We start from the raw sequence: 26,172 nt of genomic DNA, 5'->3' as shown, positions 1-26,172 counted from the left end.
GCGCCGGGTCTCTGCGATTTAAAGGGCCACTGCGCCGCTGATTGGCGCAGTGGTTCTAATTAGTGTGTTCACCTGTGCACTCCTTATATATACCTCACTTCCCCTGCACTCCCTCGCCGGATCTTGTTGCCCTTGTGCCTAGTGAAAGCGTTCCCTTGTTTGTTCCTAGCCTGTGTTCCAGACCTCCTGCCGTTGCCCCTGACTACGATCCTTGCTGCCTGCCCCGACCTTCTGCTACGTCCGACCTTGCTTCTGTCTACTCCCTTGTACCGTGCCTATCTTCAGCAGTCAGAGAGGTTGAGCCGTTGCTAGTGGATACGACCTGGTCACTACCGCCGCAGCAAGACCATCCCGCTTTGCGGCGGGCTCTGGTGAAAACCAGTAGTGACTTAGAACCGGTCCACTAGCACGGTCCACGCCAATCCCTCTCTGGCACAGAGGATCCACCTCCTGCCAGCCGGCATCGTGACAGTAGATCCGGCCATGGATTCCGCTGAGGTGCCGCTGTCAAGTCTTGCCGACATTTCCACGATGATCACCCAACAAAATCACCAGCTGGCATACTTGTCCTCCGTGACACAGCAACTGAAGTCACAGTTACAGCAGCTGCCGTCACTGACACAGCAGCTGCAACTGCAACAACCATCTCCTCCGCCGGCTCCTGCAACTCCTCCGCAGCGTCCGGCCATGGATTCCGCTGAGGTGCCGCTGTCAAGTCTTGCCGACATTTCCACGATGATCACCCAACAAAATCACCAGCTGGCATACTTGTCCACCGTGGCACAGCAACTGAAGCCACAGTTACAGCAGCTGCTGTCACTGTCACAGCAGCTGCAACTGCAACAACCATCTCCTCCGCCGGCTCCTGCAACTCCTCCGCAGCGTCCGGCCGCTCCTAACCCCTGCTTGTCCCTGCCGGACAAATTTGATGAGGACTCTAGACTCTGCCGTGGTCTCCTTTCTGGAAAGGCCTTGTCTGGGGCCACACCGCTCTGGGACCGCAATGATCCTGCCACAGCCACAGTCCAGTCCTTCTTCGCTGAGGTCCGTGGTGTCTTCGAGGAGCCTGCCCGAGCTTCTTCTGCCGAGACTGCCCTGCTGAACCTGGCCCAGGGTGTTTCTTCCGTTGGCGAGTACGCCATTCAGTTCCGTGCTCTTGCTTCCGAGTTGTCCTGGAATAGTGAGGCTCTCTGCGCGACCTTTAAAAAAGGCCTATCCAGCAACATTAAAGATGTTCTGGCCGCACGAGAAACTCCTGCTAACCTACATGAACTCATTCATTTTGCCACTCGCATTGACATGCGTTTTTCCGGATGGCGTCTGGAGCTCCGCCTGGATATGGACTTTGTTCGCACGAGGCGTTTTTTCTCCCCGGCTCCTCTCTCCTCTGGTCCTCTGCAATCCGTTCCTGTGCCTCCCGCCGTGGAGGCTATGCAAGTTGACCGGTCTCGCTTGACACCTCAAGAGAGGACACGACGCCGCATGGAGAATCTTTGCCTGTACTATGCCGGTACCGAACACTTCCTGAAGGATTGTCCTATCCGTCCTCCCCGCCTGGAAAGACGTACGCTGACTCCGCACAAAGGTGACACAGTTCTTGATGTCAACTCTGCTTCTCCACGCCTTACTGTGCCTGTGCGGATATCTGCCTCTACCTTCTCCTTCTCTACTATGGCCTTCTTGGATTCCGGATCTGCAGGAAATTTTTTTTTGGCCTCTCTTATCAACAGGTTCAACATCCCTGTGACCAGTCTCGCCAGACCCCTCTACATCAATTGTGTTAACAATGAAAGATTGGACTGTGCCGTGCGTTACCGCACGGAATCCCTCCTAATGTGCATCGGACCTCATCACGAAAGAATTGAGTTTTTGATCCTCAGGTTCTTTGGACCCAAGAAGAGGGGGAGACCCAAGGGGAGGGGTACTGTTACGCCGAGCGCTCCGGGTCCCCGTTCCTCCCCGGAGCGCTCGCCTCATCCTCGTTGCTGCAGCGCCCCGGTCAGATCCACTGACCGGGTGCGCTGCGGTACCGCCTCCAGCCGGGATGCGATTCGCGATGCGGGTGGCGCCCGCTTGCGATGCGCACCCCGGCTCCCGTACCTGACTCGCTCTCCGTCGGTCCTGTCCCGGCGCGCGCGGCCCCGCTCTCTGCGATTTAAAGGGCCACTGCGCCGCTGATTGGCGCAGTGGTTCTAATTAGTGTGTTCACCTGTGCACTCCTTATATATACCTCACTTCCCCTGCACTCCCTCGCCGGATCTTGTTGCCCTTGTGCCTAGTGAAAGCGTTCCCTTGTTTGTTCCTAGCCTGTGTTCCAGACCTCCTGCCGTTGCCCCTGACTACGATCCTTGCTGCCTGCCCCGACCTTCTGCTACGTCCGACCTTGCTTCTGTCTACTCCCTTGTACCGCGCCTATCTTCAGCAGTCAGAGAGGTTGAGCCGTTGCTAGTGGATACGACCTGGTCACTACCGCCGCAGCAAGACCATCCCGCTTTGCGGCGGGCTCTGGTGAAAACCAGTAGTGACTTAGAACCGGTCCACTAGCACGGTCCACGCCAATCCCTCTCTGGCACAGAGGATCCACCTCCTGCCAGCCGGCATCGTGACAATAGATAGTTGAGGAATATGAAGGTGATCACAGCACATGATTTAAGGTATTTATGAATGAATGTGGAATACCTAGCTTACCCATGTTATTCATTTACTGTTAGATAAAAAATGTTTACTTTTTTTGTCTTTATGTGGGTCGGATTATATCATAACAGACGAATTTGAGTTACGGTTGTTTGGTTGTTTTAAGATGTAATGTCTTTTAAAATACAATAAAAGAAGGGAAATGGAGGGGAGAGAAAAGGGAAAAAAGGGGGGAAAAAAAAGAAAGAAAAACAATTGATCTTCTGCCTCTTCCATTATATTTGGTGGCTTATAGCAAACCACTAACAGATTTTTTTTATTTTTATCTCCATATAATTCTACCCATAATGACTCCACATTATCGTTTCCCTCCCGTATATCCTCCCGCAGTGCAGCCTTCAGACTGGACTTCACATAAAGACAAACTCCTCCCCCTTTACGTTTTGTCGGATCCTTCCTGAATAGACTATAACCCTGTATGTTGACCACCCAATCATAGCTATCGTCCAACAATGTCTCTGTTATACCCACTATGACATAATTCTCCTCAGACATTTTCAACTCCAGTTCGTCAGTTTTATTGGTCAGACTTCTGGCATTAGTCAACATGCAATTTGAAGGTATTTGTTTTTTTTTTTTCCTATGAAGCCTTTCCCCATTAACTGTTCTAACCTCTCCCTTTGCTCCACCTCCAAGTACATTAATAAGTCCCACTTCTCTATCTACACTATCTTTCCCCTCTATGTTGTAGGTTCCCTCCCCCAGTCCCTAGTTTAAACACTCCTCCACCCTTCTAGCCATCTTCTCCCCATGCACAGCTGCACCCTCCCCATTGAGGTGCAGCCTGTCCCTACAGTAGAATCGGTATCCGACAGAGAAGTCGGCCCATTCTCCATGAACCCAAACCCTTCCTTCCTACACAAGCTTCTGAGCCACTTGTTTACCTCCCTAATCTCCCGCTGCCTCTCTGGTGTTGCTTGCGGTACAGGTAATTTCAGAAAATATTACATTGGAGGTCCTTGCCTTAAGCTTGCGGCCTAAGTCCCTGAAATCATTTTTAAGGACACTCCACCTACCTCTTACTTTGTCATTGGTGGCAATATGTACCATCACTGCTGGGTCTTCGCTAGCCCCACCCAGCAACATGTCAACCCGATCCGCGATGTGCCAAACTCGAGCACCAGGAAGACAACACACTATTCGTTGATCCCGGTCTTTGTGACAGATCGCCCTGTCTTTCCCACTAATAATAGACTTTCCCACTACCAGTACCTGTCTAGCCTGTCCTGCACTCCTCCTTACTGGAGCAGACACCCCCCTGGCGGTCAGAGGCTATGTCTTGCTGCAGTACTGCTAGCTCTGAAATGGCACCTCCCTTATCTGCCAACCGAGCAAACTTGTTGGGGTGCGCCAGTTCAAGACTAGCCTCCCTGACACTTTTCCGTCTACCCCGTTTTCTAACTGTAACCCAACTAGCTGCCTGACTGTCCTGCACCTCCGTCTCACTATCCTCCCCCACCTCTACCCCAGAGAGTGCTTAATCAGTGAGAAGGAGACTCCTCTCCAAGTTGTCAATGTGTCTCAGTGTTGCCAGTTGCTCCTCTAGATCCAGGATCTGGGCTTCCAAATTAACAACTCGCATACATCTCGTACAATAATATGCACCCTCGAACTGCTGTTCAAGGGTTGCATACATCATTCAAGATGTACACTGGACTGCATTTTGCAACATGGAGGCCATCTTGGTTTTGGGGATTGTCAAAATAAACAGTAAAAAAACAGAAGCAAAAATTTCAATTAAGCTCCCTGATTTTAAGACCCTTAATTTTAAGTCCCACTCACTTTTATACTTACACCCACTTGTATACTTTCACATTATCGCTTGCTCACACAATCGCTTATTGTACTTGCTTTTATAGTTACCAACTCCCTGTTGCACTGCCTGGAAGTAAATGCAAAGGGCTAGCTGGCTTCAAACAGCTGCAATTTATCAGCTGCTAATTACTACTTCACCTGTATTCCTCCCAGACAGAAAAAGTTGATTGCGACGTCTAAAACGGAAGAATACACTGCTGGTTAGCTTGACGGATCGGTTTGGGACCGCCGCGGTGAAAGCACTGCATCCCAAACAGCTGAGAGGACAGCAGGAGGTGCCCTACCGTACTCCATGCTGTTCGATCGGCGTTTGATTGCTCCAAGCCTGGGATCCAGACTTGAGCAATCGGGTGCAGATTACACTGATCAATGCTATGCTATGGCATAGCATTGTTCAGTGTATGCAATCAAAGGATTGCAAGTAATAGTCCCCTATGGGGGTTAAAAAAAGTGTATGATTTAACCCCTTCCTAAATAAAAGTTTGAATCGTGTCCCTTTGCAAGATAGGCACACACCAAGAGGCTGTGCTGGACACAGAAAGACACACCAGTGACCAAGTGAAGGACTGTGATCTTGTGAGTAAGAGCTGTGGAGGAGTACCAAAGACACCTATTTTATTTTGGTTCTTGTGTTTTTGTTTTGTTTTGTATTCTACAACCTGTGTAAAGGAACCTGACTGAGCGTCAGTTGCATGAAGTAGTTGGTGTGGACCTTCATTAGTGAAGTGAAGCTGTGGAGAAGGACGATCCTAGAGCTTTTCCCAGAGTATATCTCACAAACCCAAACACTATTCTACAAAGGAGTATATAAGAATAGTAGAACCCAAATCTTCAACCGCCATTATAAATACAATTTTCTTACTCCTACAATAGACCTTTACTTTACCTAATAAGCAAGACTGTGTGAAACCTCTAGTTTGAGTCATTTAACCCCTTAACGACTCATGAAGTTCTCACACGTCTTCATTTCAGAGTCCTTAAGGACTCATGATGTATGAGAACGTTATGAGCTTTCCCGGCTTCCCCCAGCCAGCTGGAGCCGGTGCCCGATGCCTGCTGAAATCGTTCAGCAGGCATCGCGGCATATCGCCCAGGGGGTAATGATGACCCCCCATGTCGGCGATGGCCGCAGATCGCTGTAAAGTTCAGCCCAGCGATCTGCGGCGGATTCCGGGTCAATCGGGTCTCCAGTGACCCGGAATTACTGGCTGATTGATTGCCCCGAACAGCCATAGCCAGCAGGGGTGAGGTGGCACTGGTGCCACCTCACGTTCGCCCTGATTCGTCGGCCGGTTTACCGGCCGACCAATCAGGGCACCTGCTACGGGTGTCACTCCCGGAACCTGCTCGCACCCGCTCACGTCCTCCGGAAGAGGGGGGCTCTTCCGGAGGACGTGAGCGGGTGCGAGAAGTTGACCCCGGCAGCTGGAGGCACATTTTTTCTATGGAAAAGTGTACCTTCAGCTGTTGTATAACTACAACTCCCAGCTTAAACAATCAGCTAAAGTGCATGCTGGGAGTTGTAGTGGTGCATCTGCTGGTTGCATAACTACAACTCCCAGCATGCCCGTGACTGCTCAGAGTTGTAGTTTTGCAACAGCTGAAGGCACACTGGTTTACGTTCCCTGAGTGGTCTAGTTTCCAAAACAGTGTGCCATGTTTTTTTTGTTGCTGTTTTGGCACCATAGGGCTTCCTAAATGCGGCATGCCCCCAGAGCAAAATTTGCTTCCAAAACTCCAAATGTGACTCCTTCTCTTCTGAGACCTGTAGTGCGCCAGCAGAGCACTTTTCACCCCCATATGGGGTGTATTCTGAATCGGGAGAAATTGGGCTTCAAATTTTGGGAGTTATTTTCTGCTATTACCCTTTTTAAAAATGTTAAATTTTTGGGAAACCAAGCATTTTAGGTAATTTTTTTTTTTTTACATATGCAAAAGTCGTGAATCACCTGTGGGGTATTAAGGTTCACTTTACCCCTTGTTATGTTCCCCGAGGGGTCTAGTTTCCAAAATGGTATGCCATGTGTTTTTTTTTTTTTTTTTTTGCTGTTCTAGCACCATAGGGGCTTCCTAAAGGTGACATGCCCCCCAAAAACCATTTGTCGCTCCTTCCCTTCTGAGCCCTCTACTGCGCCCGCCGAACAATTAACATAGACATATGAGGTATGTGCTTACTTGAGAGAAATTGGGTTTCAAATACAAGTAAAAATTTTCTCCTTTTTACCCCTTGCAAAAATTCAAAAATTGGGTCTACAAGAACATGCGAGTGTAAAAAATGAAGATTTAGAATTTTCTCCTTCACTTTGCTGCTATTCCTGTGAAACACCTAAAGGGTTAAAACACTTACTGAATGTCATTTTGAATACTTTGGGGGCTCAGTTTTTATAATGGGGTCATTTGTAGGGTATTTCTAATATGAAGACCCTTCAAATCCACTTCAAAACTGAACTGGTCCCTGAAAAATAGGGAGTTTTAAAATTTTGTGAAAAATTTGAAAATTTCTGCTGAACTTTGAAGCCCTCTGATGTCTTCCAAAAGTAAAAACTCATAAATTTTATGATGCAAACATAAAGTAGACATATTGTTTATGTGAACCCAAAATTTTTTTATTTTGAATATCCATTTTCCTTACAAGCAGAGAGCTTCAAAGTTAGAAAAATGCAAAATTTTCTTTTTTTTCATCAAATTTGGGGATTTTTCACCAAGAAAGGATGTAATTTGCAACAAAAATTTACCACTATGTTAAAGTATAATATGTCACGAAAAAACATTCTCGGAATCAGAATGATAAGTAAAAGCATTCCAGAGTTATTAATGTTTAAAGTGACAGTGGTCAGAATTGCAAAAAACGGCCGAGTCCTTAAGGTGAAAAAGGGCTAAGTCCTTAAGGGGTTAAACAATCTTCAGTGGTTGTAAATCCAACTTGGTAAAGCAACTTAGACTACAGGGTATTTTCTTAAGACTATATGTGGACTAACCAGTTCTAACCTTAATACATCATCTAGATATTAATATGCAAACTCTGGATCAACTTGGTTCCCTGGAAAACCAAACAAAATTAGTTGTGTTTCCAACTTTTAGAATCCAATATTTAAGATTCATTATCGACTATCAACAGATGTTGCTACAACTTTCACACAACATAGTCAAGATAAGTTAATGCTCAATCAGAGCAATGTTGTTGTAGAGGCAATGTTCCATTCGCCTAGCCATGAGAACTCTTGGTCTACTCACATCTTTGATTAACCCCTTAAGGATACAGCCCATTTTGGCCTTAAGGATGCAACGGGTGTCACTCCCGGAACCTGCTCCCCCCTCTTCCGGAGGACGTGAGCGGGTGCGAGAAGTTGACCCCGGCAGCTGGAGGCACATTTTTTCTATGGAAAAGTGTACCTTCAGTTGTTGTATAACTACAACTCCCAGCTTAAACAATCAGCTAAAGTGAACTCTTTATCAGGATGTCTCAGAATTGTCCACTAGGGTGAGAGCAGTGGAGGCTGTATAAGAGTCTTCTTCTGTTCAAGCTTTGCAAGAGGTGGTGCGGCAACACAGTGATCAGCTCTTCACTTTACAACAACATCTCGACGAGGTTGAGAACCATAACAGACAAAATAATATTCGCCTGTGTGGTTTGCTGGAAGCGGTGGGCCTGGATGAATTATAGCCTGCTCTATTGTCCATCTTCAACAATCTTCTAGAACTTGCTCCTGATGCCCACATTAAATTGCACAGGGCGCACAGAGCTCTTCGGCCTCCTAATTCTGATGATCAGCACCCCCGAGATGTGATTTGTCGGGTACACTTCTATGCCATTAAAGAGGACATCCTACACTCAGCTCGTGCTCGCAGGCAAATTTTCTACAAAGATGTCCAAGTTCAACTGTTTCCGGACTTGTTGCGTCAAACTTTAGCTCAAAGAGCTGCACTTAAGCCCATCCTTGAAGTCCTGCGGGAGCATGATCTTCTCTACCGCTAGGGTTTTCCATTTGCTCTTTCTGTCAGCAAGAGTGGGAAGACTTTCACTGTCCGCTCTCCTGAAGATTTGCCTGGATTCTTGTGGGACTTGGACTTGCCTTCCATTTGTATGCCTGACTTGCCTCAACTGTCCTCTGGAGCCCCTAAGAGGCTTCCCCTGCGGTCCCCTCAACCATCCACCGAGCTGTCCCGTCCCAACCTGCCACCAAAACAATTATCCCTCGATGGTGGAAATGTCCTGATGCCCCCCTCGAGGAGTGGTTTGCAGAAGTTGCTCAGATCAAACATATGGAGGAGCTTCTGGCTGTTCATCCAGCGGATGTCTCCAGGTTTTGTGCAACCTGGCTTCCGTGGTCAGCTTTCTGTTCTCCTGCATACCGACTTCTGTGCTGTGGTCCCTTTGTCCCACACAATTAGTCAGCTAGGAGTAGCTCTGCCTTCCCAGGAGCATTCGCTTTGGGGTCTTGTCAGCCTCTGCCTCGGCTGCGTTCTTTTGTGGTGTGTCTACTTGTCTCTTTCTGTTGTGTCTCTTTCCTTTTTAGTCTTTTTTCCGTCTTGTCCCAGTTTCTTTTCTCTTTTTGTGTTTGCTATATCCTGAGGTACGTTCTGTGTCTACTACCTAAGTTTTTTTTTACAATTGATCGCTATGCGATCACTAGTACCCTAAATTTCCCATCCACTATTAAAATATAACTTTTATTGAGCCATGATTAAAATCTAATCCACAAGTGCTGAAGTGATAGTGGTTGCATGCAACTGCATGCTAGTAATCTGTGTGTGAGAGAGCTGTGGCTGCAGTCCACAATTCTCTAAGTGAATTAAAATTAAAATCAATCACACATTGCCTGCCCGCCCAAGGTTTCGCCACAAGCTGTGGCTTTCTCAAGGGCTTAGAGGCAAATGGTGTGCAAAAGAGCCTTACAGGGGTTTAAATAAACTCCTATTATCAGCGATCTTCTTCTCTGGTCTGATCGATCTCAGACCAGAACAGAAGACCCCTGGAGACGGAGGAAGGCAGATGAGGGGACCTCCGTCCACCATTATGGATGATTGGATCCCTGCGGCAGTGACGCTGGCGATCCGATCATCCATTTTACCGACCGCACTGCCGCAGATGCCGTGATCTGTATTGATCACAGCATCTGAGGGATTAATGGCGCACATCAGCATGATTGCTGATGTCCATTACCGGAGGGTCCCTGGGTGCTGATAGCAGCTGGGACCTGCCGTGCATGACACAAGCACCACTCCGGTGCTCACGGTCATGTACAGGACTAGAGATGAGCGAAGTTACAGGGATTCGATTTGTCACAAACTTCTCGGCTCGGCAGTTGCTGATTCTAGCTTTCATAAATTAGTTCAGCTTTCAGGTGCTCCGGTGGGCTGGAAAAGGTGGATAAAGTCCTAGGAGACTCTCTCCTAGGACTGTATCCACCTTTTCCAACCCCCCGAAGCACCTGAAAGCTGAACTAATTTATGCAGACTAAAGTCAGCAACTGCCGAGCCGAGAAGTTTGTGACGAATCGAATCACTGTAACCTAGCTCATCTCTCTACAGGACGTAAATGTATGTCCTGGTGCGTTAAGTACCAGGGCACCAGGACGTACATTTATGTCCTGTGTCATTAAGGGGTTAATAGAAGTAATTTACAAATCTGTTTAACTTTCTGGAACCAGTTGACTTAAAAAAATAAATAAATTCCACCAGTCAGGAATGCGAAAGCTCCTTTCAGAGTTTTTTTTAGAGTTGCATACTAAATCAATCGAACAGGTCCAGCTTCATAGGCCTGGATCAGATAATGGTCATTCCCAGCCACTTCAAGAATATCAGGGGTGGCTAGTGTCAGGTTGTCTACAGAAAGGCAGAACAGTAGCACTTCCCGAAGTCCTCATCACAGATGCGTCAAACTGAGGCTGGGGTGCACATGTGGAGAATCAGTGGTGTCAGAAGAAATGGTGTTCTATAGATCAAACTCTGTCATTCAATATGAAGCCATTAAAGGGGTACTCCACTGGAAATCATTCAGCAGGCTCCCCGGTGCAAACCCCTGGGGGGTCCCGATGTCGGCGGTCGATTCCGGGTTATACGGGTCTCTGGTGACCCAGAAAATAAGGGGGAACGGGGCTGACCAAAACACCCACGATCCCCCTGAATGGATAGGAGTGAGGTGGCAGGGGTGCCACCCCTCCTAATGTGGGGGAACTATACTGCCTACCTAATTAGAGATGTCATGAATTGTTCGCCGGCGAACGGTTCCCGGCGAACTTCGCTTGTTTGCGTTCGCCTCGCCGGGCGAACATATGTGGAGTTCGATCCGCCCCCTATTCATTAACATTGCGGTAAACTTTGACCCTGTGTGTCACAGTCAGCAGACACATTACAGCCAATCACTAGCAGACCCTCCCTTCCAGACCCTCCTACTTCCTGCACGGACGCCATTTTACTTTCATTCAGCATGCTGTAGGCTTAGAGAGAGGAGGGAAAGTGAAGCTGCTCTTGCTGTAAAAGGGAAAGCGATAGCTAGGTGGTTCATTCAGGGTCCACTACACTCCTAAACCACTAATATAACATCTGCTTTAAGGACAGCACCCAAAAAAGCCCTTTTTAGGGCTCAAATATCAGTCCGTGTGTCTTGCAACAGCTGGAGGCACCCTGGTTGGGAGGGAACCACAGGTTAAAAGGGGTACTCGGGTTGAAAACTTGATTTCTTTCAAGCAGCTACAGCATTAGAAGGGCTCAAAGATCAGTCCGTGTGTTTTGCAACAGCTGGAGGCACCCTGGTTGGGTAACCTCTGGTTAAGGGGTACTCGGCTGGCAAACTTTTTTCAGTCCAGCAACTACAGTATTAAAAGGGCTCAAACATCAGTCTGTGTGTTTTGCAACAGCTGGAGGCACCCTGGTGGGGTAACCACTGTTTAAAAGGGGTACTCCGCTGGCAAACTTTTTTTCAGTCCAGTAACTACAGTATTAAAAGGGCTCAAACATCAGTCCGTGTGTTTTGCAACAGCTGGAGGCACCCTGGTTGGCTAATCACTGTTTAAAAGGGGTACTCCGCTGGCAAACTTTTTTTTCTTTCCAGCAACTAGTACAAATCATCTTTGGGGTAACCTTAGTGTAACTTTGAAAAAAAAAAAAAAAAAACCTTTTTGGCTGGAAAATTAAATCAGTCACTTCACTTCACACTTGGGAGTCTTTTGGCCTTCAGGGCTCATTGTCACACTAGTACAAATCATATGTGGTGTGACCGTAGTGTAAATTTGAAAAAAAAAAAAACTTTTTTGGCTGCGAAATTAACATCAGTCAGTTCACTTCACACTTGGGAGTTTTTGGGCCTGCTGGGCTCATTGTCACACTAGTGCAAATCATATGTGGTGTGACAGCTCTAAGGGGGGCTCTAACTATGTGCTGTCTAATATGGGGGGATCTATGTGCTGCCTAATATGGGGGAATCTATGTGCTGCCTAATATGGGGGAATCTATGTGCTGCCTAATATGGGGGAATCTATGTGCTGCCTAAAGGGAGGCTCTAACTATGTGCTGCCTAAAGGGGGGCTCTAATTATGTGCTGCCTAAAGGGGGGCTCTAACTATGTGCTGCCTAACATGGGGGAATCTATGTGCTGCCTAAAGGGGGGCTCTAACTATGTGCTGCCTAACATGGGGGAATCTATGTGCTGCCTAAAGGGGGGATCTAACTATGTGATGCCTAAAGGGGGGATCTAACTATGTGCTGCCTAAAGGGGGCTCTATGTGCTGCTTAAAGGGAGGCTCTAACTATGTGCTGCCTAACATGGGGGAATCTATGTGCTGCCTAAAGGGGGGATCTAACTATGTGATGCCTAAAGGGGGGATCTAACTATGTGCTGCCTAAAGGGGGCTCTATGTGCTGCTTAAAGGGAGGCTCTAATTATGTGCTGCCTAAAGGGGGGCTCTAACTATGTGCTGCCTAATATGGGGGAATCTATGTGCTGCCTAAAAGGGGGATCTAACTATGTGATGCCTAAAGGGGGGCTCTATGTGCTGCCTAAAGGGGGCTAAAGCACGTTATTCCAAACAATTTAGGAATGTTAGGTGATTTATGCCCTTTATGGATTAAAACCAGACTCTGCATCAACTATGTAATTTTACATGAGAGTTTTGCCATGGATCCCCCTCTGGCACGCCACAGTCCAGGTGTTAGTCCCCTTGAAACAACTTTTAAATCACTATTGTGGCCAGAAAGAGTCCCTGTGGGTTTTAAAATTCGCCTGCCCATTGAAGTCAATGGCGGTTCACCCTGTTCGCGAACTTTTGCGGAAGTTCGCGTTCGCCGTTCGCGAAAAGAAAATTTTATGTTCGCGACATCACTATACCTAATGTGGGGGCACTACAACCTAATGTGGGGGAACTATCTTGCCAACCTAAAGTGGGGGGAACTATACTGCCAACCTAATGTGGGGGAACAACAACCTAATGTGGTGGGAACTATACTGCCAACCTAATGTGGCGGGAACTATACTGCCTACCTAATGTGGGGGAACTATACTGCCTACCTAATGTGGGGGAACATACTGCCTACCTAATGTCTGGGAACTACAACCTAATGTGGGGGGAACTATACTGCCAACCTAATGTGGGGGAACTACAACCTACTCTAGGGGGAACTATATTGCCAACCTAATGTGGGGGAACTACAACCTAATGTGAAGGAACTATACTGCCAACCTAATCATGGGAAGCTATACTGGCAACCTAATGTGGGGGGACTATACAGCCTACCTAATGTGGGGGAACTACAACCTAATGTGGGGGAACTATACTGCCAACCTAATGTGGGGGAACTATACAAGAATAAAAAATTGTACTATTCTGATCCCTATAACTCTTTTATTTTTCTGTATATGGGGATGTATGAGGGTCAATTTTTGCACTTTGATTTGTAGTTTTTATCGGTACCATTTTTGTTTTGATGGGACTTTTCAATTGCTTTTTAGATATTTTTTATGGTATTTGAAGGGACCAAAAATGTGCAAATCTGGTTAGTGCACTATTACGACTTTTGGGGCCCCTCTTTTGATTTTGCCTAGGGCCACGCTAAGCCTAAACCCGGCCCGGGGGGGGGGGGGGGGGGGGGACTCTGCCTTCACTTATGGGGAAAGGGGCAGGGGAGGGGGAGAAACTCTGCCTATACCTATGGGGAAAGGGGGGGGGGGGGATAACTCTGCCTATACCTATGGGGAAGAGGGGGGGGGGGTAACTCTTCCTATACTTATGGGGAAGAGGGGGGGTGGGTAACTCTGCCTATACCTATGGGGAAAGGGGTGGAAGTGGGGTTACTCTACCTATACCCATTTGGGAAAGGGGAGGGGTAACTCTGCCTATACCTATGGCGAAGACGGGGGGGGGGGGGGGGTAACTCTGCCTAAACCAATCGGGAAGAGGGGGAGGGGTATCTCTGCCTATACCTGAGAGGAAAAGGTGGGGGGTAACTCTGCCTATACTTATGGGAAAAGGAGGGGTAACTCTGCCTATACCTATGGGGAAAAGAGGGTTTAACTCTGCCTATACCTATGGGGAAGGGGGGGGGGACTCTGATGCCTATACCTAAGGAGAAAAGGTGGTTAACTCTGTTCCTATACCTTTTGGGAAGAGGGTTAACTCTGCTGCCTATACCTATGGGGAAGGGGGGTTAAGTCTGCTGCCTATACCTATGGGGAAAGGGAGAAGCTAACTCTGCTGCCTATACTTTTGGGGAAGGGGGGTTAACTATGTTGCCTATACCTACAGGGAAGGGGGGCTATCTAACTTTATACCTGGATGCCTAACTACTTACCTACATACCAGGCTATCTAACTATCTACATACCCAGCTACCTAACTATGTACATACCTGGCCTTCATACATGGCTGCCTAACTACCTAGCTAGCTCTCTACCTACCTGGCTTGTCACCTACCTATATATCTGGCTTCCTGATCTACCTACCTAGTTACATATTTACCTGGCTACCTACCTATCTGCCCTTTTACTGTGCTGGACACCAAGGAGAGCATTATTACAGTTTGTGGGCCTATAGATGGAAAGATTTTGAAGAGGAGGGGAGGGCACTGGAAAAATGCAGAGTCTGACATGTTTGTCCTGCAGACGTTAAGAGATCCACATGGTAGTCTTATTCGGACAGAGAAGAAAAGGAAAGAGGACGCCGCTGATCAGAAAAGACGTAATTGTGAGTCCCAAAATGTAACTGTAATCACTTACATATACTTATATGGTGTGCAGATCCTGTGTACAGCTGTTATCTATAGCCGTATGGTCCTGTATATAATCAATTATATATTGTATACAGAACCTTTATAGTATACTGGTCTGTGTATAGTGTTTTTTTTCAGTACAGTATGGCGGTATTATCCAGTTATTGTGTGGTGGTATGTATTTACTTGTATTCCAGTATTATTGGTCATGGAAATTTACCTACGTTAAAGTGTTTTTACATATATAAATTTTAGTTTATTGTGTGTGGGATTTGGGTGGACTAGGGGCGTGGCAGAAGATTGACGAGCTGCAGAGCCTAGCAGGTGCCCTTGCCTTTTTTTGGTCCGGGGGCCCCAAGTGTTGTCAGTCCGCCCCTGTTGTCATATTATCTTGATAGGTCTGCTGAAATCAGAATCTCTGAAGCACTCTTTTTCTGTAATGTGTCAGCCAGACTATGGGTCAAAGAGCTAGTAAAGCCACTCTAACCAGATGAATTATAGCAGAAGGGTTGGAGTTGCCATTATCTATCCAAGCTTATTCAACCAGAGCAACAGCTACATCTTGGGCAGAGAAAAGTCAGGTTTCTCTTGAGGAGATCCACAAAGCAGCCACTTGGGCTTCACAATCAAACAGTAAACATTATTGACTCGACATCCAATCCTCTGAGAGGTCAGCCTTTGGTAAAAGAGTGATCCAAGTTACCGTATTTATCGGGGTATACCACGCACCGGCCTATAACACGCACCCTCATTTTACCAAGGATATTTGGGTAAAAAAAGTTTTTTACCCAAACGTCCATGGTAAAATGAGGGTGCGTGTGTGCGCGTGTATACCCCGATATACCCCCAGGAAAGGCAGGGGGAGAGAGGCCGTCGCTGCCCGCTTCTCTCCCCCTGCCTTTCCTGGGGTCTAGAGCGCTGCTGTCGGCCCTTCTCACCCCCGGCGTGCGTCCCCGGCGTCGTTGCTATGCGCTGAACGGCGCGGCGCATTACGTCAGTGCGCCGCGCCGTGCATAGCAACGACGCTGGGGGCGCACGACGGAGGCCTGGAGCAGCGCGGACCCGACTCAGGTAATTATGCCACCGGGGATGGGGGGAGGCAACGGGGCAGCGGCGCCGGCAATGGGTGCCACTGCCCCTTCTCTCCCCCTGGCTGTCGATAACCAGGGGGTGAGAAGGGCCGACAGCAGCGCTCTAGACCCCAGGAAAGGCAGGGGGAGAGAAGCGGGCAGCGACGGCCTCTCTCCCCCTGCCTTTCCTGGGGGTGTATCGGCGTATAACATGCACACAGACTTTAGGCTAAAAATTTTAGCCTAAAAAGTGTGTGTTATACGCCGATAAATACGGTACTTAAAATACAGTGGTCCCTCAAGTTACAATATTAATTGGTTCCAGGAGGACTAATGTATCTTAAAACCATTGTATGTTGAGAACTAACTGTAAGGAAATTTGGTAATTTGTTCCCAAACTCCAAAATGTCATCCAAAAATAGAAAAAAATGAGCATTAAAGAAAAATAAGCAGCTAACTAATACAGATAAAGCAAAAAAATAAATAAAAGCAGCTAAAAGCTGTAAATCACTGTCAATGTAGAGGACATGAGCTTCTTCAGGGTCCTGTACAGTACACACAGCATTCCAAAAAAGTAAAATGGAGCCACTTCCACCTTGTTACCAAAGGAGCAGGTAACCCTGGAACAGGTAAAGAACAGTACAGTACAAAACATGAAGTACCTTCATGTACTGTAGGGAGGTGCTACTAGATACCCAGTCAGTGGATGCGCTCCAGTAATATAGATATTTTACCAGTGAAATTATCATTCTTATTGGCGAGTCTGGTTTCAAGTTACAACGGCCCAAAAGACGATTGTATGTTGAAAATATTTTTATACTTGAGGCCATTGTGAGCTGGGGGACCACTGTATATAGTCCCCTTCTAATATTGCTGTCGAATTCCCAGGACACTACCAAAGGATGTCCAGGAAGTGGAGAATTTTGCTGAAATTCTTGTAGTCCATTTATGTGCTACCTATGGACTACAAGAAATTAAAATTTCAGCTACATTTTTAACATACTTTAAAAAAAATTTTTACCAATAAACTAGGGACTCCTAGCAATTACTATAGCGGGGTACCACATTTACTCAACTGTGGTAAAGAGGAGTATATATGTAACAATTAACGATCATATGTGCTGTCACTCCATACTAATTATATGAACTTTAATCTTTACTATTCATTTTACAAAAAACTTTTTACCAAATTTGTAATGAATACTGATTACAAATATGGTCCCTAATATTTTGCCACTGTAGTTAGTAAACCTTATTGGTGAGATATATATTTATTAATCATTTTTCCTTTATCCACATACCCACTGTAGCACAAAGTCTAATTCCTGTAAATTACACTCAGGATAGAAAGCTCTTTCATTTCTATAAATTCAGACATGTAAGCATATCTACCTGAATAGCCCTTAGGCGGTCTATGTTGTTACTTTGGGTGGTAAAAGAATCTCTTGCAGGTGCTGTAAAAAGGAAATATATTGTATGTCTCATTATTTTCTCTTTTAACTCAATCTTACCACAACTATCCTGCATTTAACTTTCAGTTGGGCTTAGTCATAGTATGCCACACTATGACTAAGTGCAATTGAGTGCAAAAAGCATCAGGTGCAGCACTAATCCTGTATATGTCCTGTATGTACTTGGATTTCTTATAAAGCAAGAACATCGTTTTACTTTTTACCTTTGCACTGGATAGTTCCCTTCTTTGCTATCTTATATGCTGGTGCAAAAAGATGTAATTAATAAATACATACTCATTTGACATATCTTGATGTAATTCTATTTTTACTTTATTATTAGTGCTCAAATGTACAGCACAGGATAGGGGATAAGATGTCTGATTGCGGGGGGCCCGCCGCTGGGACACCCGCCGCTGGGACACCCTGCGATCTCCCTGCAGCACCCACATTCTATGCGGGAGCTGCTTCTCCAGTTACGGAAACCTCCGGGTTTTGGGGACGTGATGTCATGCCACGCCCCTTCCATTCATGTCTATGGGAGGGGGCATGATGGCCGTCCCGCCCCCTCCCATAGACATGAATGAAGGGGGCGGGGCATGACCCGGAGGTTTCCGAAACTGGAGACGCAGCTCCCGCTTAGAATGCGGGTGCTGCAGGGAGATCGGGAAGGGCGGCAGGCCCCCCGCAATCAGACATCTTATCCCCTATCCTTTGGATAGGGGCTAAAATATTTTTGCCCAGAATACCCCTTAAATTTTTCATGTGACTAAATGAGCAAGTGTTAAAAGGGTATTTTCTAGGGGGTTCTATTTTTATGAGCTATGCACAGGCAGGTGCTGAATAGAAACATAACAAACACTTGCCTTTCTCATTCCCCCAACACTCCTATACTCACAGAGCTCCTGGTTTTAATAAACAGCAATGGAATCGGTGTTGTCATGTGCAACTAATTGGCTAAGCAGCAACTGCACATGCCAACCCCAATTATCTGAGGTGTTGTACACAGCGAACCAGAAGTTCCATATAAGAAGCAGTGGCTGGGGAGAGAGAAAGGTAAGTGTATGTTATTTTTCTATTTAGTACCTGCCTGGGCATAGTTCTAAAAAAAAAAAAATTATTGGGGCATACATTTATGAGACCTAATTCCAGTTGCTTGCAAGAAAAAAGCCTGATATCAAAACCAAACAGCAGGTAAGTGTGCAATCTTTTATGTTCTGCATGGAAAGGAAATCAGTGTGTAAAAATTTTTTATCACAACAGATAACCGATAAGTTATATGCCACCAATGTCTGTGATAAAACAATCCATTTAAAGGGTTTTATCATGATTCACTTTCCACAGCAAATTTAACCCCTTAAGGACCAAGACCATTATGACCTTAAAGCGTACCCATCAGATCCAACAAAAAACATTTATATATATGTACCTAATCCTGACCATGTACATCTAGTTTTTATGTGTCTAGCACCTTTATTTTTTTTTTATTACACTTTTAGTTTAGCTCACTAGTCTGAATTACCTCTCATAGGGAAGGGGCGTGGCCTCACTGTACAGGTCTCCGCCCCCTCCCTCAGTATGCTGTCTGCTCACATCTCCCCTAGCATTAGCAAAACTACAACTCCCAGCTTGTCCTTATTGACAGTAATGGGACACAAGCTGACAGTGGGAGGATTTTTCCTCCAGCTGTGAGCCCTGCGCTCAAAGCTGTCAATCAAGGAAGTGTGTCCATGAAGCATGGACACAGCAGGACTAGTATGTGTCCAAGTAGGCAGGGGGGGGGGGCTGTTGTTTGACTGGCTTTTTAAGTATGAAATACTGAAAATGTTCTAATGAAAGCAATTGAAAAACCTATTGGTTATACATGCTTTACAACATATCAAAAGTTTTTGTATCTCACAGTGCCCATTTAACCCCTTAAGGACCAGGCCATTTTACACCTTAAGGACTAGAGTGTTTTTTGCAAATCTGACCACTGTCACTTTAAACATTAATAACTCTGGAATGCTTTTAGTTATCATTCTGATTCCGAGATTGTTTTTTCGTGACATATTCTACTTTAACATAGTGGTAAAATTTTATGGTAACTTGCATGCTTTCTTGGTGAAAAATCCCCAAATTTTATGAAAAAAATGAAAATTTAGCATTTTTCTAACTTTGAAGCTCTCTACTTGTAAGGAAAATGGATATTCAAAAGAAATTTTTTTTGGTTCACATATACAATATGGCTACTTTATGTTTGCATCATAAAATTTATGAGTTTTTACTTTTGGAAGACACCAGAGGGCTTCAAAGTTCAGCAGCAATTTTGAAATTTTTCACAACATTTTCAAACTCACTATTTTTCAGTGACCAGTTCAGTTTTGAAGTGGATTTGAAGGGTCTTCATCTTAGAAATACCCCACAAATGACCCCATTATAAAAACTGCACCCCCCAAAGTATTCAAAATGACATTCAGTAAGTGTTTTAACCCTTTAGGTGTTTCACAGGAATGGCAGCAAAGTGAAGGAGAAAATTCAAAATCTTCATTTTTTACACTCGCATATTCTTGTAGACCCAATTTTTGAATTTTTGCAAGGGGTAAAAAGGAGAAAATTTTTACTTGTATTTGAAACCCATTTCCCTCGAGTAAGGACATACCTCATATGTCTATGTTAATTGTTCAGCGGGCGCAGTAGAGGGCTCAGAAGGGAAGGAGCGACAAATGGTTTTTGGGGGGCATGTCACCTTTAGGAAGCCCCTATGGTGCCAGGACAGCAAAAAAAAAAAAAACATGGCATACCATTTTGGAAACTAGACCCCTCAGGGAACATAACAAGGGGTAAAGTGATTCACGACTTTTGCATATGTGAAAAAAACAATTTTATTTTTACATAAAATTTTACATTTTTAAAAAGGGTAATAGCAGAAAATACCCCCCCAACATTTGAAGCCCAATTTCTCCCGATTCAGAAAACACCCCATATGGGGGTGAAAATTGCTCTGCTGGCGCACTACAGGTCTCAGAAGAGAAGGAGTCACATTTGGCTTTTTTAAAGCAAATTTTGCTCTGGGGGCATGCCGCATTTAGGAAGCCCCTATGGTGCCAGAACAGCGAAAAAAAAAAAAAAAACACATGGCATACCATTTTGGAAACTAGACCCCTCGGGGAACGTAACAAGGGGTAATGTGAACCTTTATACCCCACAGGTGTTTCTCGACTTTTGCATATGTAAAAAATAAATAAAAATTTAACCTAAAATGCTTGGTTTCCCAAAAATGTTACATTTTTAAAAAGGGTAATAGCAGAAAATACCCCACAAAATTTGTAACACAATTTCTCCCGAGTACGGCGATACCCCATATGTGGCCCTAAACTGTTGCCTTGAAATACGACAGGGCTCCAAAGTGAAAGACCACCATGCACATTTGAGGCCTGAATTAGGGACTTGCATAGGGGTGGACATAGGGGTATTCTACGCCAGTGATTCCCAAACAGGGTGCCTCCAGCTGTTGTAAAACTCCCAGCATGCCTGGACAGTCAGTGGCTATCTGGCAATACTGGGATTAGTTGTTTTGCAACAGCTGGAGGCTCCGTTTTGGACACAGTGGCGTACCAGACGTTTTTCATTTTTATTGGGGAGGGGAGGGGGGCTGTATAGGGGTATGTGTATATGTAGAGTTTTTTACTTTTTATTTTGTGTTAGTGTAGTGTAGTGTTTTTAGGGTACAGTCGCACGGGCGGGGGTTCACAGTAGTTTCTCGATGGCAGTTTGAGCTGCGGCAGAAAATTTGCCTCAGCTCAAACTTGCAGCTGGATACTTACTGTAAACCTCCGCCCATGTGAGTGTACCCTGTACATTCACATTGGGGGGGGGAGAAACATCCAGCTGTTGCAAAACCACAACTCCCAGCATGTACGTTCTATCAGTGCATGCTGGGAGTTGTAGTTTTGCAACAGCTGGAGGCACACTGGTTGTGAAACATCGAGTTTGGTAGCAAACTCAGTGTTTTGCAACCAGTGTGCCTTCAGCTGTTGCAAAAGCTACAACCCCTAGCATGTACGGACAGCGGAAGGGCATGCTGGGTCTTGTAGTTATGCAACAGCTGGAGGCATACTACTTTGGCTGGGGATGCTGGGGATTGTAGTTATGCAACAGCTGGGACACACTGGTTTGCTACTTAACTCAGTGTTTCACAACCAGTGTGCCTTCAGCTGTTGCAAAACTACAACTCTCAGCAGTCACCGACAGCCAATGGGCATGCTGGGAGTTGTAGTTACGCATCCAGCAGATGCACCACTACAATTCCCAGCATGCACTTTAGCTGATTGTGCAAGCTGGAAGTTGTAGTTATACAACAGCTGAAGGTACACTTTTCCATAGAAAAAATGTGCCTCCAGCTGTTGCAAAACTATAAGTCCCAGCATGCTCATAAGGGAATGCTGGGAGTTGTGGTGGTCTGCCTCCTGCTGTTGCATAACTACAGCTCCCAGCATGCCCTTTTTGCATGCTGGAAGCTGTTGCTAAGCAACAGCAGGAGGCTGTCACTCACCTCCTACTGCTGCTCCGGGACACAGGTCAGTCCCTCGCCACCACCGCCATCGCTCCTGGGGCCCCGATCCCAACAGGGACGCCGGGGATCAGAACGATTTCAGCAGGCATCGGGCACCGGCTCCCCTCCGGCTAGCGGCGGGGGGCCGGGAATGGACAGGACGTACTCCTACGTCCTCGGTCCTTAAGGACTCGGAAACGGGGGCGTAGGAGTACTTCCATTGTCCTTAAGGGGTTAAGGACCAAACATTTTTTGTGCATTTGACCACTGTCACTTTTAGCATTAATAACTCTGGGATGCTTTTACTTATGAATTTGATTCTGAGAATGTTTTTTTGTGACATATTCTACTTTAACATAGTGGTCAATTTTCGTCGATACTTGCATAATTTTTTGGTGAAAAATTCCAACATTTCATGAAAAACTTTGAATCTCTCTGCTTGTAAGGAAAATAGACATACCAAATAAATTATATATTGATTCACATATACAATATGTCTACTATATGGTTGCATCATAAAGTTGACATGTTTTTACTTTTGGACGATATCAGAAGGCTTCAAAGTTTACCAGCAATTTTCCAATTTTTCACAAAATTTTCAAAAATCTGAATTTTTCAGGGACCAGTTCAGTTTTGAAGTGGATTTGAGGGGCCTTCATATAAATGACCCTATTATAAAAATTGCACCCTCAAAGTATTTAAAATGACATTCAGAAATGTTGTTAATGGAATAGCAGCAAAGTGAAGGAGAAAATTCAAAATAATTTTTTTACACTAACATGTTCTTGTAGACTCCCCAAAATTTGTAACCCAATTTCTCTCGAGTAAGGAAATACCTTATATGTGGATGTAAAGTGCTTTGTGGGTGCACTAGAGGGCTCAGAAGGGAAGGAGCGACAATGGGATTTTGGAGAGCGAATTTTGCTGAAATGGTTTTTGGGGAGCATGTCTCATTTAGGAAGCCCCCATGTTGCAAGAACAAAGAAAAACACCCCACATGGCATACTATTTGGGAAACTACACCCCTCAAGGAACGTAACAAAGGGTACAATGAGCCTTAAAGGGGTTACTCCGGTGAAAAACTTTTTTTTTTTTTCAAATCAAGTGGTGCCAGAAAGTTAAACAGATTTGTAAATTACTTCTATTAAAAAAATCTTAATCCTTCCTGTACTTATTAGCTGCTGAATACTACAGCGGAAATTCTTTTCTTTTTGAAACACAGAGCTGTCTGCTGACATCTCTGTCCATTTTAGGAACTGCCAAGAACAGCATGTGTTTGCTTCCTTTTACTCTGGCAGTTCCTAAAATGGACAGAGATGTCAGCAGAGAGCACTGTGCTCGTGACAGCTCTGTGTTTCAAACGGAAAATAATTTCCTCTGTAGTATTCAACAGCTAATAAGTACAGGAAGGATTAAGATTTTTTAATAGAAGTAATTTACAAATCTGTTTAACTTTCTGGCACCAGTTGATTTAAAAAAAAAAAAAAAAACATTTTCACCGGAGTACCCCTTTAACATCCCACAACATTGCATTGAAGTTGAACGTGAAAATGAATTTTTTTTTTTTTAACTAAAATGCTGATGTTACCTTAAATTTTTCATTTTTACAAGGGGTAATAGGTGAAAATGTCCGCCAACATTTGTAACCCCATTTCTCTTGAGTAAGGAAATATCTCATATTTGGATGTAAAGTGCTTTGTGGGTGAACTACAATGCTCAGAAGGGAAAGAGCAAGAATGGCATTTTGGAGAGAGTATTTGGTTGGAATAGAAGTCTGGAGCCATGTGCGTTTACAAAGCCCCCATAGTGCCAGAACAGTGGACGCCCCCCTCCACATGTGACCCCATCTCAGAAACTACACCCTTCACGGAACATAACAAGGGGTGCTATGGCATTTACACCCCACTGGATTGGAGCTGGTGCAGACTCAGCAGGAAAAGAGATGTCCTTGCGGCGCTCTTCAAAGGATATAAATAATTTTTAACCGTAACCACGGACAGGTAAAATAACAAATAATTTTTTTTTTTAAACTCGTTTTATTGAAGTTTGAATAAAAGAATATACAACAGCCCCACGGAGTGGACACATGCATGACAGGAGAACAATATCGATGATACAGAAATACAGGAGAGCAAATGTCACACAGTACCGATCATGTTGAGCATGACAAACATAAATAACCCAACCTTAAAACTTAAAAAACACATAGAGCACAACCCCATGCCCTCGCACTACAGGGGCGTAGCCCCAGACCAAAAAATTATAAAAAATCCGACCCGGGAAAATGCAGAATGGGGATGGAAGGCAGGCCAGCTGCTGCATCGCAATAGAGCGGAGATAAAGGCAATGAAAGGAAAAACTAGGAAGAGAGATACAACACTTACAAAGATACAAGCAAAGAAAAGCAGGGGAGAATGATACCAAAGCAAGTAGAAATAAGTCAGCAGAATTAGAAGGGAGAGCCCAAAGCCCCCGAGGACATTAAAGATGTAAAGGCTGAGGGAGAGTATCTGGTAAGGGGAGAGCCACACCAAGTGCCCCACGCATTATGAAATTTGTCAGGGCATTTCCTATGTTTAAAAACTAGCTGTTCATAGGGAAGAATAGCATTTACTAATTTCCGCCACTGCGATAGAGAGGGTGGACGGGGGTCCATCCAGCGCAAGGCCACCGCTTTCTTAGCCAGGAATAACGACTCACGTAAGAATATTCTCAAATGGTGTTGCCATGCCTCCTCAGAGAGCAAACCAAAGAGACAAACCAGGGGATCCAGCGGGACATGGAGGGAAATAAGAGAGGTCAAGAAATCCACAATACTCTGCCAATACGCCTGAAGGGAGGGACACTGCCACATCATATGCCAGAAATCAGCTCTAGGAGAGTGACACCTGTGGCAGGCATCGGAAGGCACCCGCCCCATCCTATAAAGTCGCACCGGAGTGAGATAGCAATGATGAGTAATGTATAGTTGAATTCGTTTATTGTTAGCCGCTGGAGAGACTGCAAATGAGAAGACAGCATCTCTGACCAATCCTCCACGGTGAGCGAAGGAATGCATGCCTTCCAATAAGCCTCCGCCAGGTCAGTGGTACAGGCAATTTTAGCTCTAGTGAGGTGAGTGTAGAGTAAAGAGATTAAACCCCTTGGCCCCTGGGACCGGAGGACCCCTATGAGGGGATAGGCAGAAATGGGAGACCTTGGTGAGGGGAACAGGGCGTGTCGGAGCTGCAGATACCGGTAAAAACCCTCCCGGGGGATCCCAAGGTCATACTGAATCTGCACAAACGACTTCAAAACGTCCTGCTGAAACATGTCACCCAACTGAGTCACCCCGTGCTCTACCTAAAAAGGGGGGTCTAGGGAGTCCGTCAAGTGAGGAAAATGGGGATTACCCCAGAGGGGAAGGTCATCTTTGATGTCAGTAAAGGAGGCATACAATTGTGACTGACGCCACACCTGCAATGCCAATTTATGGAGAGGACGGAGCCTCCTAGTGTGTGTGTGTGGGGGGGGGGGGGGGGGAGCACCTTCCAAGAAGGCATGCCGAGAGGTGAGCCCTAAAAAGGAGGCAAGGTGAAGTTCCGCATGAGGTGGGGAGTCAGGGAGGACCCAGTGTCGGAGGTAACGTAACTGACCGGCCAAGTAATACCCCTTAAAGTCTGGCAGGGCAGTCCCCCCAAATCCTTAGGGCGCTGTAAAGTGGAAAGTTTCAATTTGCTTTAACATAAGACAGAAGGGGTAAGACATTAACCTGCCTTACCCCTTCTGTCTTATGTAAAAGGGGGTGGTCTCTATTAATGACTATACCCAAATATTTGAAGTGGGAAACAACATCTAAGCCACAGAGAGTGACAAGAACATTAGATCATCACATGTCCTTGCAAAAAGCAGTACATAGGACGGACCAAAAGAAGTCTAAAGACAAGAATAAAAGAGCATATCTATAACATCAAAACAGGATTTATGAACCACTCATTATCTTCTCATTTTAAAGAACACCATAACCAAGATCCATCAGGTATAACCTATTCAGCAATCCAATCAGTCAAAAAAGATTGGAGAGGCGGGAACCATATCACAAAGATGTCACGCATAGAAAGTAGAAACATTTACGAGTTCCAATCAATAGCACCATATGGCTTAAACTCAGAGATGGAGATCTTTGGCTTCCTTTGAGTATTATTTTCCCCATCATATAGATTTTATCACATCTTTGCATCAAAATCTTTTATCATAATTTTTTATCATACAATTTCACCATAATTTTTATAAAATTTCTATAATTTTTATAATTTTTATTATTATTATTATTATTATTTTGATTAATTTTAATATTAATATTTTATTTTTACATTTCATTTATTTGTATTGATTTTTATTATTTTTTATTTATTTATTATTATATT

General features: G+C 45.2%; 1 protein-coding gene across 15 annotated transcripts in view; it reads right to left on the bottom strand.

The window, feature by feature from the left end:
* The window catches only part of RNF212B (ring finger protein 212B), a 465,717-nt gene that overhangs the window by 53,822 nt on the left and 385,723 nt on the right, over positions 1 to 26,172 (bottom strand). For 12 of the 15 annotated variants that reach the window (XR_008845195.1, XR_008845189.1, XR_008845186.1 and 9 more), the window contains one exon: positions 17,174 to 17,235. The exons of 2 other annotated variants lie outside the window; for them this stretch is intronic. Coding sequence is in view for 9 of the 13 variants with exons in the window: in XM_056526195.1 (XP_056382170.1) it covers positions 17,174 to 17,235 (62 nt within the window). In the remaining 4 variants the exon portion in view is untranslated. Of the gene's footprint in view, positions 1 to 17,173; positions 17,236 to 26,172 lie in introns of those variants that run through there. One more of the 15 variants, XR_008845191.1, reaches the window with a different exon arrangement.

Source organism: Hyla sarda, chromosome 1, assembly GCF_029499605.1.
Source record: "Hyla sarda isolate aHylSar1 chromosome 1, aHylSar1.hap1, whole genome shotgun sequence".
Classification (NCBI taxonomy): Eukaryota; Metazoa; Chordata; class Amphibia; order Anura; family Hylidae; genus Hyla; species Hyla sarda.
The sequence above is the reverse complement of the archived record's forward strand: the minus strand, read 5'-3'. Positions and strand labels throughout refer to the sequence as shown.